The sequence below is a fragment of the Echinops telfairi genome, unplaced genomic scaffold (genome assembly GCF_000313985.2).
Source record: "Echinops telfairi isolate 266 unplaced genomic scaffold, ASM31398v2 ScPeMD7_7420;HRSCAF=8458, whole genome shotgun sequence".
NCBI classification, from domain to species: Eukaryota; Metazoa; Chordata; class Mammalia; order Afrosoricida; family Tenrecidae; genus Echinops; species Echinops telfairi.
The window spans coordinates 50,399,183-50,413,821 of NW_022111320.1; the positions used below are offsets into that span (position 1 = coordinate 50,399,183).

Sequence of the window (14,639 nt, forward strand, 5' to 3'; positions counted from 1 at the left end):
GACGCAGCTTTGTAACAGAGAAATTTATTTTGGCTCAAGGCCTCTAGCAAACTGTGAGGCTTCCCTCTCCCCCACCCCACCTTTCGCTCCAGTCGATTTTATGAACGTTCATTCCGGACCCCAGGACCTTGTTGCTTCAGATGTGGTTCAGCGGGGGGAGGCCCAGCAAGGCCAGGCCAGCATGCAGCACTCCGCGCACAGCCCGCAGAAGCTGCAGGCGAGCAAACATCTGACCAAAGAGGTGTGGCCGGGGCTCCTGGAGGAGAAGGAGGAGGGGCCCACTGCGCTTATCCTCTGCGTCCCCTCCCTTCCCCCTGTACCCGGCTGGTCGCCGGGCCCCCTTTCCTGTTGTGTGCTCACCCCCAAGATGTGCACCCGGTTGTAGTAGGAGCTGACATCCATGCTGAGCTGCACCAGGAACCTGCATATCTGCAGACAGCGAGAATAGCTCACTGGCCCATTCCTAAGTGTGTGTCCCAGCCCAGAATAAAGAACTGTGGTCTCCGCCTCACCGTCTCCGTGCGCGCTGCGATGTGCCGCCCTGGGGCTGCGTAGGCCAGGCCTGCTGCCTGGCTCAGCAGGTCCGGGAAGGGGAGAACGCTGTTGAAGAGCAGCAGCCACTCGCCCTGTCCAGGAAGAGGAGGGTGCTGGGAGGAAAAGGCGGGGACCCCGCACATGCCACTCCTGGGTGGGACACTCACCTCGTCCCGGAGCAATGAGAAGTCTAGGCTGCTGACGGGTGGGAAGGCGGGGTACAGGCCTTGCGCCATGCTGCGCTTGTAACTCTCAAAGAGTGTGGCCAGGCGGGCACAGTTGTACATGACGAAAGTGCCGCTCTTGGTGCCCTTTGTGGAAACGCTGTCGGCCAGCGTCAGGAGGAGCTGAGGAGCAGGAGCACAGCTATAGAGAGAGGGCAGCTGCCACCAGGTGCTCCCAGCCCCGGCTCTGCATGGCACCCAGGCTTACCTGACTCTGGGGGGCTGTGCTGAGCATCTCAAATTTGACAGTGGCCACAGAGAGGCTCTGGCTGATGTCTGCCCAGGCTGGGTCTGAGGGAGTAGAGCTCAGTCAGTCAGCCTCTGCAGGCAGGCAGGGTATATACGACTCATCCCTACCCCAAATCAGAGTCTCCCCTGCGCACCGCGTGCCAGATCCCCGCCGCGCTTGAGTGCGGAGGCCTTGCATGCCTGCGCAAGTCGGAGCCTACGTTTAAAGAGAGGAGGGTCAGTGTGCATGGGACCAAGGGAGACATGCCCCCCTCCTCCCGCCCCCTGCTCAACACCCCTGGCTCAGGGTGGCCAGCCGGCCTGCCAGCTTCACTCACTTGTAGTACTCCGGGGCAGTCAGTGTCCTGGCTCCACCAACTACTCTCACCGGGCCACAGACCAGGTGCTTCTGTGGGCAAGGAGGCAGAGGTTCAGGCTATGGGGCGCTCCCCTCCAGCACAAAGTGTCTCAAACCAACCCCTCCCACCGGATCCCATTGCGGTATTAGACTCAGTAACCCAGTAGGACAGAGTAGAATGGCTATTAATCTTTTGAGCAGACAGCCTCATCTTTCTCCCTCAGAGAAGCGGATAGGTTCAAACCGCCAACCTTAGAGTTAGCAGCTTAGAACTTGGAACACCCTCCAACTGCCGCCAACCTATTCTTCAGGGTTCTCTGGGCTGCACCTCCAGACCCTCTCTGGGGCCTCCAGACCTGTTGCACCTGTCCGTTTACAAACCCAGCCTTCCCCTCATGGTCAAGTGTCACTTTTTAGACCCACTGGTTCCAAACTCCTTTGGTGAACTTTCAAGGAGCCTTGGGAGCCAGCTGGGGAAGCAACCAGGGCTGACCCACCTGTCTGCGAGGGGCCTGCTCATCCAACTTCCGCCAGAGCAGGTCTGCCTTTTGTTGTTGGAATTCTTCTTCGCAGCTTACCACGTGCACAACAACGCAACTGTCTACACTGCAATCTGAGGGCCGGGCCTACATGGAGGAGGGAGTCCTTTTGGGGTCACAGAACACTTGGCTTTACCGGGGGCCCAACTGGGCAGAAGTGCCACTCACCAGGCCTGGGGAGCTGTCCTCACGGCAGTTGTGCACGGCTTCCTGCAGCTCAGCCAGTGTGCAGAGAAGGTCCTCGGTCACTGTGCAGAGGAGAGACAGCTTTCGAGGCTGGTGGCTGTGCAGAGGACCCCCGCCATCTTTCTGGACCCAGCAGGCCCCAGGGCCTACCCAAACAGTGGTCTAAGTTGCGGTCATAGCCAGCTGAGGGGCCTTGTTCTATCAGCTCTTTCAGGCACACTCTGCCCAGGACGTTGGGCGGCAGCACCTCCCCACCACTCGAAGAAGTCTGCTCTGCAAGGACGCGGCTCCTTAGGGTCGCCGTCGCTGTTCTCCTGGGGGCAACGGGCCATTCCACTCGCAGCTGCTGCAGGAAGGTCTGCAGGTGCGGGTCCCATGTGGCAGGGGCCTGGTGCACGCTCACCCTGTGGATATAGGGTGGTCGCCTCAGTCTCCACACGTGGCCTTGCTTTCAGCACCTGCCTTCCCGCTCCCAGCGCCCAGCCCAAGGGCAGCACCCCCAGGAGGCTCCCAGAAGCCCTGCTCACCCGTGAGCGCGCAGGACTCGCGCCAGGTGATCGGCCACGAGAATGGCACGCAGCTGGCTCAGGCGGAGGGTGCAGGGGGCGCAGCGCAATGCTGGGCAGTGCAGGATGACGCGCGGGCCCGGGGAGGAGGGCGCAGCGGGCACGACGTAGGCAGCCACGGAGCCGAGGACGCGCTCGAAGACGGCTGGCCGCTGCAGCTGGAGTGCCAGGCCAGCGGGGGTGGGCACACAGCGCTGCACCGGGGCGACGCCGGGGCCCTGCAGGCTGGCGACGGCACTGACCACAGGCTCGGGGACCTGCAGGTGGACGGGTGGGTGAGCGGGCCCACGTACCAGTACTTGGCCTCACGTCTCCACCAGACACGCTCACCTGCTCGGCTCCGAAGCGCGCCTCTAGTGCGCGCCGTGGCGCCAGGAAGTCTCGGGCACGCAGGTGGCGGGCGCGTGTTTCCTTGAACCACAAGGGGCCTCCAAGTCCTAGGGCAGCATTAAGGGCCCCTAACGTTTCCTCGACCCCAAGGCGCCCTGTCGCCATGGCGACCGGAAAAGAATGAGCAGAAACCGGAAGCAAAACCTCTGGAGGCTGAACTTCCGGGAAGGGTGTTCAGATTGGCCTGGCGCAGTTCCAGCAGGGACAGGTGCGTCGGAAGGGGTAACAGGGCCGCTTCTGTCCCTTCTCCCCTATGGCTCCGCGTGCGTGGCCTACCTTCCCTACCTGGCCCAAGGCTCTTTCATGGTCTCTTCGTGTAACGTTGAAAATCGGATCCTTGAGACCGGGGGGTGGGGGTGGGTGGGGCCTCTGTGGTTACTCGGTCTGAACCCGCCCTTAGCACATCCCAGTACTTTTGTTTCATTTCCCTCATTTTACGTGTCAAACGTCTGTTCCATAGGAGACTTATCAACGAGGGCAGCTAATATACCACCACTGCCCAGAGTTCACTGCAACAGAACACCTCCCTAGGGGCCAGAGTCTAACCACCCTCCAGGGTCTCCCAGGCTGCGACCCTCTCACTGGCGGGCTGGTGGGGTTCCAGGCAGTCAACCTTTTTGGTTAGTGGTTCACTTTACCAAGAGCCTCACCAGGGCCATTTATAATCTTACAACCATTGAACATGTGTGGCTTAGAGCAATTTGTAAGCATTTCCTTGTTGAATCAAATTTATTACCAATAAATGCAGATTTTTCTATTGAAATGTAGGCAGATTGGACATTATGGACTTTTCTAGAATTACCAGCTTTTATTGCTTCTCAAAACTGGTGTACTTTAGTAGTAATCCACTTCCTGTTTTAGGCAAGGCGCCATTATGAGGGCAACAGGGCTACAGACAGCAGAGCTCAGCAGGAGTGTCCGCCACTGGCAGGCCTGCGCTCTCCTGTATACATACACCACGTACACTTTCACTTCGCATAACTTAATCCTTCCGATTGTATTCATCTTTACTGATTGCGCCCCTCAGCACAGAGCTGGGAGACCCCAATCCCTGCTTGGCAAGGTGGCCTTCTGGGCCTGGGCGCCCTGCTGGGAGGAGCCAAAAGAGCACTGGGCGGACACGACATTCCCGATGGCTTCTTGGGTGCCCACTCAACGGGAGTGATCGTGTCATTCCAAAGCGCTTTCCATGCTGCGGACTCCCGATCGGGGTGGGGGTGGGGCAGCTGCTAGCAGGCTTATAGGCCAGAGGCTGAGTCTGGGCCTCCGGCCTCTCAGCCCATGAAAACGGTTAGGGTGCTTCCCCCCCCCCCCCCCCCAGGAAGTGAAGCGCTATCTTTAGCAAGCTGTGGGTTGGGGTGGCCCTGTGGGACTCAGCTACTGCAGCGCTACCCTACCGGAGGCCCTGGCCCAGTCTTCCTTCAGTCAGTGCTCTCCAGGGTACCAGAGACGACCACTCGCCCCCGCTCTCCCACAACTGTATCCCACCATCTTCAGCCTGAGGTCGCACGTGAGGAGACCGGAGCGGCCCCACTAAGTATGTCTGCAGGTTGCCGCTAGTCCACCCCATCTGGGCCAGGACGCTGCTCAGGCAGGAGAGCAGGGAACGAAATCCAAGCGCAGCTGGAATGCTCTGGAGACAACAGCTGCTTTTGGGATTCCGTTGCCCGCTCTCCCGCCGTGGGAGGGAGGGGGCTCCTGCCCCCAGGTCCCTCTCCCTCCTGCCGGTCCAGAATCTCCGATTCCCAATCCCAGGGGGCGGATCTAGTAGTAGCAGGAAAAGAGTCTGGTAGGAACGGGGCGCTCACCTGGGCCCCAGAACAATGGGAGGGGGAAAGTGGGGGCCGCCCCTGGGACTGGTTCCTGATCCGGATTAGATCCGTCGGATAGGATTAATCCTGTCGGTCCCACGCAGCCGGAGCCCAGGGGCGGCAGTGGTGGGCAGGCTTCGGGATCGGCTAGGAGGGAAGAGTCCACAGGGCCGGGGAGGAAGTAAGCCCGCGTGCCCGCTTCGGGGGCACCCCCACGCCCGGGGCCTTTGTCCCGTGACGCTGCCAGCGCCTGGAACCCCAGGGGCCCAATGAGTCCGCATGGCGGCGAAAGGACCTCTAGAAACCCATTGTGGTCTGGCTCAGGCCAGCTGCAAGGCCCCGTTATGCCTAGCCGCCCGCCCTCCGAGCCACGCAGGTAGAAGACGCGGCCACGTTCCCGCGAGGCGGCCAGGCGGACGTGCGGAGATGCCCGAGCCCCGCGCGTCCGCCAGCGCCTCTCGCGCCAGCAGGCCCTCTGACTCGGCTCAAGACGGGGGCGGAAACTCTCGGGACGCCTGCAGCACGGACGAGGCCAATACGATACTCCAGCTGTCGTCCAGTTCCACCTCTGGTCCAGTCCGGCTCGGAGCTCCCAACCCGAAGGAGTCTTCTCCCACCTTTCCGCTGCGTCCCCTTCCGCTTGCTCTGGACGCCGACTTAGAGCCATTTTAAGGTGAAGCCACCAGCCACGCCCCCCTCGCGCTCCCGCGAAGCCAATCCACGCGCAGCCACGCCCCCGGCGGCGCGCGGCGGCGCCGTCAACGGTCGCGCGAATGACGGTTGGGAAGGGGCGGGACTCGGGGGCGAGGCGGGGAAACCTGAGTCGCCCGCCGCACCCCTGGAACCCGACACCCCAGAGTTTGAGATTAAGGGATGCCAGGCTGGTGCCACGCCCTGGCCAGGTGCGCGGGCAACGGCCAGGTGCGCAGCCGTCCCGCCCTGGGCCCCCGGAGTGCTGCGTAATGGCTGGGAACCGGGGCAGGAGGCCGCGTCTGGGGCCCAGTCTATGCCCTGAGGCCGGCCACACTGCCAGGTGCCCCGCTCCCCTGGGACTGCAGGCGGGGCCTGGGGCGGCGCCGGCGGTGGGTGCTGACACCGGAGCTGCGCGGAGAGACCCCCTCTCGTGAGACAGATGGCACGGACGCGCTCCCGCTTCCCCGCGGAGCTGGCCTCGCCGCGCTGGGCCTGCCGGGCCGCAGGGGGCGCTGTGTCCGCGCCGGGCGCCGTCCTGACCTCACCGACCCTACGTCGCCGCTCCGCGCGCGTTCGTCATGGCTGCTGCCTTGGCGCTTCGCAGCTTGTACAGGGCACGACCCACGCTGTGCCGTCCCCTCGCGGAGCTGCACTGGTGAGCGCAGGCCCGCACCTTCCCCAAGGGCGCGCAACCCTCGGCCCCACGCCTTGTTTCTTCCTCCGCTTAGAGAGCCGGGCCTTGAGCCCCTGACTCTGCTGTCTCCCAGGCCCCCACGGCGTGGGCATCGGCTCACGCCTGCGGACGACGAGCTGTATCAGCGGACGAGCATCTCACTGCTGCAACGCGAGTCCCCGAACGTCATGTACATCGACAGCTACAACATTCGTGGCTTCACCATTAATGGCAACCGCGTGCATGGCCCCTGCGCGCTGCTCCCGCATTCCGTGGTGCAGTGGAACGTGAGTCCTTCCCCGTCCACCCCCCACCGGTGAATCGGAGTCACGGGCTCGACCCCTCGAATTTTGTTTCTGGCAAGCTTGGCGTTTTTTCAGCTGCCCCGTTGAGGTTTCAGGGAGGGGTCCGCGGTACGGCTGTGGTTTTTCTATTGTTCCCGTCTCCTCCCCGCACAGGTGGGATCCCACCAGGACATAACCGAAGAGAGCCTCTCCCTCTTCTGGATGCTGGAGCCCCCAATAGGTGCGAGAGCCGGACAGATCCTAGGTACTGTGAGCCCAGGCAGGCCCCCCCCAGCCTCATAACAGACCTGGTTGTATATGACCCTACCTAGAGATTATCGTGGTGGGGACTGGAGACCGGACAGAGCGGCTGCCACCTGAAGTGCTGCGAGGCATGAGACAGAGGGGCATTGCGGTAGAAGTGCAAGACACGGTGAGGCCCAGGGCTTGGGAAAGCTGCTGAGAACCCTGCTCACCCAAGCCCTGCTGACATCAACCTTCTCCTACAGCCCAATGCCTGTGCCACTTTCAACTTCCTGTGTCACGAAGGCCGGGCCACGGGAGCTGCTCTCATCCCTCCCTCTGGAGGGGCTGCACACACATCTCTGGCCCAGGCTGCAGAATGAACCACTGGGAGCCAGCCTCTCCAAGGCCCTAGCCCCTTTTGTGGGGTACAAGAGCTCTGAGTAGCCCCTCCTTATGTCACATTTACTAGACCATAATATAACTATTCCTCTTACTTTGGACTAGGTGTGTTGATAGTAAGTTGCTTTTCTCGTGTGTGCACTCTTCCAAATCAGACTTGCTTTTGTTACTCACATGGAAACTCAAGGGGACCTCGCTATTTCACAAGGCCTTTTAGAGATTCAAGTTAGGTAGCATGTTCGGGTTTTGGCCTGGCCACTGGGTTACGAGAGATTGGTGGATAGGAGTCTGGGGCCCCCCAGGCTCTCATGAGCCCTCTTAGGGAGCCTCAGGCTCAGATTCTGTGAGAGACTGGGTTCTTCAGAGGTAGCCTGTGGGCAGCCTTAGTTGGGGCACACTCTTGAACTCTTCGTGGTTCAGACCTGGGCTCTCCTTTGTCAACAAGAGCCTGCTGACCCGAATAAACCAGGCATTCACTTTTTTTCAAACTTTTATTGAAAAAAGAAAAAAAGAGGGAAGATTACTGGATCAGAAAAGCCGCTTCTCGTACCTATGGGCAGGAAGGAAGGCCTTATGAGGGAGGGCAGGAGAAAGGAGACATGGCAGGGCACAGGAGAGGTGGGTGGGATTAAGTTACTTACGAATGGAGGCCGTGGACACCGCCTTCTACCTGGGCGGAGGATGTTCTCTTCTCAAACTTGAGTTCTCCGGAGTACATCATGGCTCTGAATGGAGGGCTGCGGTCAATGGGGAGCCAGCCCTAGACAGCCTGACCCTGGAGCTTAGCTCCTGACACTCACCGGACTTGGGTCAAACTCTTGGCACCAATGTCCTGGCAGGAGTGTTGGATGCCTGCGATCAGGTAGGGGACAAACTTGTGGATGGATCCTTTGTCTTGCACAGCCCCTGACACACCCTGGGCCACCTTGATTTTGTCAGCTTCACTGTAGAGAGGCCAAGGCATGGGTAGGGTCACTACACAGGAGAGGCCCACTGGCAAGGGGCAGGGTGGTGGAACTGGCCTGCTGCCCACCTGAAATAGCGGTTCTGGCTGCTGAGGTGTTTGTCCATGGCGTCGAGAGAGCCCATGCCGCGGTATTTCTTCAGGCGGATCCCATCAGAGAAGAAGTATTCGCCAGGGGCCTCGGTAGTTGCAGCCAGAAGGGAGCCCATCATGACTGTGGACAGAGGCAGTGCTTGAGACAGTGTCCAAGCAGCCTTCAGGAAGCCCCGCCACTAGGCTTCATGGGTGCTGGGATTACCTGTGGAGGCCCCAAGGGCCAAGGCTTTGGCTATATGACCCACATTTTGTATGCCTCCATCAGCGATGACAGGGATGCCAAAGCGCCGCGCGTACTCTGACACTTTGTACACAGCTGTGGCTTGGGGCCGCCCGCAGGCCAGCACTGTTGTGAGATGGAGGAACAGATGGGTAGGCAGGGTTAGTGGGAACAGGCAAGGGGCCAATGGTCACACTGAGTACCCTGGGCGACATCAAGTTGTGGTTGGGCTGAGGGAGTTTGTCTGGGTTGACCTTTGCCCTCGACCTTAAAAGTGCCAACCACTTAAAATGCTGGCCTCCATATGTGTAGCGTGCGTGTGCAGGCCCAGGGCAACCTCAGACGCATGCAGTCTTGACTGAAAAGCTGCACCAAGCTGCTATCGGGTAGGATCCGGGGCACCGTGCTGTTAGTACCCAGAGGCACTTGCCTCTTTCCTGAATGGTGGGCAGCTCAGGCAAGATCAGAGGCTGGTCAGTCCCGTGGAAGGGAAAGCAGGTACCTGAGCAGGACCTGCCCTAGAAGTGTCTCAGCAAGATTCTGGAGCAGCCCTGAAAACCATGGTCTGTCCATGAGTCTGCCCTGCCCACCCGCCAGCACCACAAACCCCGGGAGCTACAGCTACAGTCAACCAAGCAGCTGGGCGGTGGGCAGCTGGGCCGGGCCAGTGGGCCGGGCCGGACTTACTATAGCAGCCCGTGACAGTAGAAGGGCATTTGGGGCTGTGGGACTTTATGTCTGGAGGGATCTTGGGAGCCACTAAATAAAACAAACAGACCAGAGTTTAGAGAGGGCACAGAGCAGGAGCAAAGAGGCCAGGCTAGGCGGGGGTGGGGTGGGAGGTGAGGGCTGAAGAGCTCCTCTTCCAGCACACATCACCCATCCAACCCTATTTGGCCCCCAGACCTGCCTATAGGGGGGTGCGTGGTATACCTCTAAGTGCGCGTGGCCCTAGTGCAGGTGGGGTTAAGGGTGCTTAAAGTAGCATCTTCTTACCTTCCTGGGTAATGCAGATGGAGCCACTGCCCATGCCCACCCGCAAGGCATCCACACCTGCGTCGATGAGGTTCTTGGCCTGAGCAGCAGTCACCACTGCAAGGGGAGAGGGAAAGGCTCAGGCACAGGTCCAGGTGGAAGCCCAGACTGTTCCACAGCTTGAGATGCTTCGTCTTGTCTCACCATTGCCTCCAATGACCTGGAGACTGGGGTACTTCTCTTTGATGTACTTGATCATGTTGATCTGGAAGATGGAATTTCCCTGGGAAGAGTCCTGAGACAGGGAGGAAGTTTCAGAGAGACTGCTGCATGGCAGCCGACCCTACTACGCCACCACCCCATCTGTGCAGCAGCGTACCAGAACCACCACGTCCACACCAGACTGAGCCAGCAAGTCCAATCGGTACTTGTCATCTTCATGTGTGCCGATGGCTGCTCCACACAGCAGTTGCTTCTTTGCATCTTTGGAGGCCAGTGGGTAATCTCGGTTCTTCTTCAGGTCTGTCCGGGCAATGATGGCCACCAGCTCATCGTTTTCATTTACAATGGGTAACTTCCCTGGGGGCAGTGCGGGACATTGTTAGTCAGGGCCCTAGACTTTGGTTCCAAGCCCCCTTCCCAGATCCATGACACTCACCCTTCTTGCTTCGCTGTAAGATTTCATTTGCTTCCTTTAATGTGATGCCTGCAGGCGCCACCACCAAGTCTTCCCGCTTTGTCATGATCTGGGAGGGGAGGAAGCTGTGAGAAGGCCTGACCTATCCGCAGGCGTGTGCTTCCACAGACTGATGTTCCTTCCCTCAGCTCCCCACCACTCTCCCCAAAGCAACCCAGCAAACCCTGCCACACTGTGGCAACCACACAGCAGGTGTGCTGGAGAAGGGAAACAGCAGGACTTGCAAAAATAACAGCCCCCCACCCCACCCCATTTGGCTTGGGCTGCTAAAGCTCAGCCGTGCTGTCAGCGTGGCACCCACCTCTTCCAGAGATCGGTCGTGTTCCTCCTCCTTGAGAAAATCAATGTCCCGGGAGGAGATGATGCCCACCAGATGGCTCCCCATTCGGCCTGTGTCTGTGATGGGGATCCCACAGAAACCATGCCGGGCTTTGGCCTCAAACACATCCCGTACTCGGTCTTTGGGGCTGAGGACCACAGGGTCTGTGATGAATCCCTGCTCATATTTCTGGAAGGATGGCAGGAAAGGGGGATTTCTTAGCTGGTTTCTTTCTTCAAGTTCTTGGTCTGAAGCCTGGGATCTCTGCCCAACTACAGCTTGGGGTTGTCACATGACCAATCCCACAGATACATGGAACCCTTCTCAGGTCAGGGGCAGGAAGCACTGTCCACTTGGTCCGATACTGTTGCCGGAAATGCTGGGTCTCAGGTTCTTCTCAGGAAGTGGGGAGGAAGAGCACTAACCACCTCAGGAGCTTATCCATCCCACCACCCCACCCCTCCCAATCCTAGGTGCTCTTGGCAGTATCTTTGACCTTCTGACCTTCACTTTCCGAACTTCATTGGCCTGGAATTCAGGGGTGCAGTTGTGGTGGATGAAGCCGATTCCGCCAGTAAGCTGCAGGGCAAACCAAGAGAAGAAGGAAAATAATGGACAAGTACTAAAGAGAGATTTAATAGACTTTTATTTTTGGGGGGGGGGGGGGTGCTAGATAGAATTGACCCCAACACCTGGATGGGCTTACCGCCATTGCTATGGCCATCCCAGCCTCCGTGACCGTGTCCATGGGGGAAGAAACTAGAGGAGTTTTTAGGGTGATCTTCTTGGTAAGCGCAGAGGTCAGGTCCTGAGGAAGTAAGGCTCAGTAGTGAGAGGTGGGGTGGTACCGGGTCCCCAGGAATCAGGTACCCTATATGACTTGCATGTAAGACAGCAAGTCCACTCCCCTGAATCCACCCCCAAGTCCAATCTAGTGAGGTAGCCCTGGCCCGGATTCCAACCCATACTCACCACTTGGTCTGCTGTGAAGTCGATGTATCCAGGAAGAATGAGAAAGTCACTGTTCAGAGGGAGATTGGAAGAAGGGTTCAGGCTTTGAGCTACCTGAGAATCTTTTCCCATAACTCACCCTCAAAAGGGCTCTGGGCACGGACTGCCAATGACTGGGCATGTGTCACAGGCGCAGCAGAGCACATGGTAGAGGAGAATATGCTCTTCCACTAGCTGTCACCAGTACTGCTGGCAGCCCATGGGCTCCGTATGCCAAGAAAATGTTTCCAGCGAATAACCCAGGCGCTGCCAGGGTGCTTCCTCCCCATCCCACAAGACCTGGGAGCAAGCGAATGTGAAATGTCATCCCAGGAACATCCTCCCCACGCCCGGGAGCTCAATGGAAGCCCCAACCAGCCTCCCGGCTCGGCGCGCCGCCCCTCTCCTCGCCCCGGCAAGCCCGATTAACTCCGCACTTGTAGGTGAGTCCATCCCCGCAGTTGAAAAGCTGCTGTGCCGTGAGTCCGTCATCCGGTACGTAGGACGTGCCCCCGCTAATCAAGTAGTCGGCCATGACCAGAGCCGAGCGCAGCCGCGTGTGTCCAGGACCGCGCCGCAGAGGCCGCAAGCGCCTGGGCCACGCCGATATAAGCCCGCTGATAGCGTCAGGGCGCCGACGCGCCGCTTACGTCAGGCGCACCGGGAATAGGCGGGGCCAGCAACAAGCCCGCGACCTGGGCCGAGTGGGCGCATGCGCAGAACCCGACAGCGGGCCGAATACTGGGAAGTGGGTGGGGCTTCCAGCCCCACCTACCCTACCCAGAGATGGTAGGCGGGGGGCGGGCCTTCACTTTTATTAAAGGGGCCCCTCTTCCTCCCTATTCCCACCAGGATCCTCCCCAAATAAAGACACATTGTTCACTAGAATATTGAAAAGACGTGCTTGTCATTCTTAATAAACAACTAGAGTAAGAATACATAAGAGAAACAGAGTGGTATCTTTATATGATACACAAGTGTATGTTACAAGAATTCCATCAGGCACAGGAGCCTCAGGTTTAAGGCCTCAATGTTAGGCCAAAAAAAAAAAAAGGCATGGTAGTTTTTACTTTAACATCTAAAATGTCACTTGTCTTAAAGGGGGTGCAATAGAAATTGTCTTTAATAAATCATAATTGAAGTTCTCATTTTCCTTCCAATAAGATGCTAAGTTTATGTCCCGAGTATGGAGAAAGAAAACACGCCGGCAGTCTGTGGTCAGTGAGGTGGGCCAGTTCACTGGGACTGGGGGGATTTCCTGAAGGGTCGGTCCATTCTTTATTCCATCTTTCTGGAGGAAGGGAAGGGGCCACATTTCTCCAAAAGGTTCAGGTCCTTTTCTCAGGCCCCAGGCAAAGGCAGGAAAAGTCAGCCAGCAACTTCCCAGGACACCGGGCACCCCCACAGGCTGATGAGGCTGCCGCCACTGCCAGTTTATGAAGATACAGAAGGAGCACGGTTTCCTTTTACATTTTGAACAGGAGCAGCCCGGAAGGTTTGGTAACTACACCAATAAAAAAAGGAAAAAGAAAAACGGAGGCCTCTTCTTTAGTGTGAAAGTCTGTCCAGTTCTTCCTGGCTGGTCTTCCCTGCATTCTGGTAGAGGCAGCTCAGTGCATGGTACTTGCATTAGCCACAGCAATGGCCTCCTGAATTTCTCGGATCACCAGGATTCGGGTCAGCATCTGTCCCATCTGCTCTCTGCTGATAGGCTGGACTGAGTACCAGATCGGGCTGTTGGGGGCCACTACCGGTTCAGGAGTCAGGTAAAAGGTGTCATTCCGGCCTTTCACACTCTGGGGGCTAAAGAACATGTTGGTAGAAACTGGGTAAAAGCTCTACAAACTCAGACCTCCCACCTTGAGCCTCCTGGACAGATGCTGTCTGCAAAAGCTGTGAAGGCAGCAGCTCTCCAGGGAGTGACACAGGCCCTCCTAGGGGCTCCTGCACACTACCAGGTGCAACTCCATCCCTCTGACAAATCAACATCCTAGACCACTATCCTACTTCTGTGTTCCCTTTTCTGTACCTGATCCATCGAAAAATCCCACAAGTCTTTCTGAGGACCCTTTCTGCCTTCCCAGCTCAATGAAGATTCAAGGTTCCTTCCTTGGGCTCCTCCCTCCCCCACTGTTGAGATAGACCTTTTCCAAGCATCTGACACACACTATCCTCTAACAGTTATCCTCATGCCCACCCAAGATTTACTCGAGGGCTACTGTGCACCAGGCTATGTACGCATCAGGTGTTCACGTGAGAACAATGAGTGAGCCTAACAGTTCCTGCCCTCATGGAGTTTACAGGTTTCAGGGGAGAGAGGAAATGATACAAATACAAGCAAAATGACAAATAGAGGTCAGTGGCTACAAAGAAACAGCCAGAGGACGTGATGTCCCTAAAAGAACAAGCAGAAAATTTGGAAGTGCTTCCTTAAACACACCTTAAAGTTGTGTTTAAGGTGAGAAGACGGATTGTGAAGAGCCATCTAGTCAAAAAGGTGGAGAAGAGGGGCTTGCTCAACAGTAATTAACTCAGTGCCAAAGCCTTGAGGTAAAGAGGGGCATTGTGTCCTTGTGTGGAGAGAAGCATGTGGCTAGAATCGAAAGCTACGTGGGCAAGGAGTGCATGCATGCCAGTTTCTGTTAACCATGTCAGCATGTGCTGTGTTTCTCTGCAGAATAACAGGAGACAACTGAACTACCACCTAAAATGACCAATCTAGCATGTCTGTGAAGACAACATGTCAAAATTAGAGGGAGCAAAAGGTATGGGCAAAGAAGCCCCTTTTTGGATAGGAGAGTGAAAATGATGACAGGTCAAAGTCAAGAAGATGCAGGGCTACCCTCAATATAGACTGGGGGCAGCCTTTCCTGTGCCTGAGGCTATCAGGAAGCGGGGACTCTTTTGACATTACGCCGTAGCCATAGCACACATCATGGGAAAGTAGCCAGTCTGCTTCTATACCTCTTTTTGGATTAGGGAATGAGTGGTTCTCTCCTGTGACAAGATATGCACACAGGTGAGCATGTCCATGTGCATGCACATTTACAGGGTCACCCGGTCACAATAAAGCCTCCTTGTGGGAAACAGAAGGATTTCTCTCAAGTTGTCTCCTCAAAATACATGCCAGACTTAGCTGCCTGAGAATGACTATACACTTGGAGGTCATCAGGAGTGGATTGGGGGTCATTCTCCCTGAGAGTTATCAGCTGTCTAGACCAAGCAGACACCACTGTTTATCCCACAA

General features: G+C 57.5%; 4 protein-coding genes across 8 annotated transcripts in view; 1 reads left to right on the forward strand and 3 right to left on the reverse strand.

The window, feature by feature from the left end:
* Nucleotides 1–8: 8 nt before the first annotated feature.
* On the reverse strand, nt 9–3,135 carry DALRD3 (DALR anticodon binding domain containing 3). Of its 4 annotated transcripts, XM_004703970.2 has the most exons (12): nt 2,966–3,135; nt 2,597–2,892; nt 2,220–2,473; nt 2,052–2,131; nt 1,842–1,970; nt 1,325–1,395; nt 1,142–1,203; nt 967–1,049; nt 702–881; nt 513–626; nt 361–429; nt 9–256 (listed from the first exon to the last, which is right to left on the reverse strand). In XM_004703970.2, exons 1-12 carry the CDS (start codon nt 3,128–3,130, stop codon nt 137–139), a joined length of 1,623 nt encoding a protein of 540 aa, XP_004704027.1. In that variant the 5' UTR covers nt 3,131–3,135; the 3' UTR covers nt 9–136. The 4 variants fall into 4 exon arrangements, with proteins under 4 accessions (XP_004704027.1, XP_045153454.1, XP_045153455.1 ...); XM_045297519.1 differs by having other exon boundaries at nt 9–429; XM_045297520.1 differs by having other exon boundaries at nt 513–881.
* Nucleotides 3,136–6,078: 2,943 nt separating this feature from the next.
* On the forward strand, nt 6,079–7,232 carry NDUFAF3 (NADH:ubiquinone oxidoreductase complex assembly factor 3). The gene is made up of 5 exons (XM_004703968.2): nt 6,079–6,184; nt 6,297–6,489; nt 6,661–6,727; nt 6,819–6,919; nt 6,996–7,232. The coding sequence occupies exons 1-5, from the start codon at nt 6,108–6,110 to the stop codon at nt 7,110–7,112; spliced, it is 555 nt and encodes a 184-aa protein (XP_004704025.1). The 5' UTR covers nt 6,079–6,107; the 3' UTR covers nt 7,113–7,232.
* A 376-nt stretch (nt 7,233–7,608) lies between these two features.
* On the reverse strand, nt 7,609–11,972 carry IMPDH2 (inosine monophosphate dehydrogenase 2). 2 transcript variants are annotated; one of them, XM_045297442.1, is made up of 15 exons: nt 11,830–11,972; nt 11,375–11,423; nt 11,109–11,210; nt 10,907–10,981; nt 10,385–10,591; nt 10,045–10,132; nt 9,766–9,965; nt 9,591–9,681; nt 9,408–9,503; nt 9,099–9,170; nt 8,394–8,537; nt 8,165–8,309; nt 7,932–8,075; nt 7,773–7,856; nt 7,609–7,681 (listed from the first exon to the last, which is right to left on the reverse strand). In XM_045297442.1, exons 1-15 carry the CDS (start codon nt 11,925–11,927, stop codon nt 7,660–7,662), a joined length of 1,617 nt encoding a protein of 538 aa, XP_045153377.1. In that variant the 5' UTR covers nt 11,928–11,972; the 3' UTR covers nt 7,609–7,659. The 2 variants fall into 2 exon arrangements, with proteins under 2 accessions (XP_045153377.1, XP_004704022.1); XM_004703965.4 differs by lacking the exon at nt 9,099–9,170.
* Nucleotides 11,973–12,280: 308 nt separating this feature from the next.
* Nucleotides 12,281–14,639, reverse strand: part of QRICH1 (glutamine rich 1) — a 41,300-nt gene continuing 38,941 nt past the window's right edge. Inside the window, exon 10 of the mRNA XM_045297432.1 lies at nt 12,281–13,195. Coding sequence (XP_045153367.1) covers nt 13,003–13,195 — 193 coding nt within the window. The 3' untranslated portion in view covers nt 12,281–13,002. The remainder of the gene's footprint in view (nt 13,196–14,639) is intronic.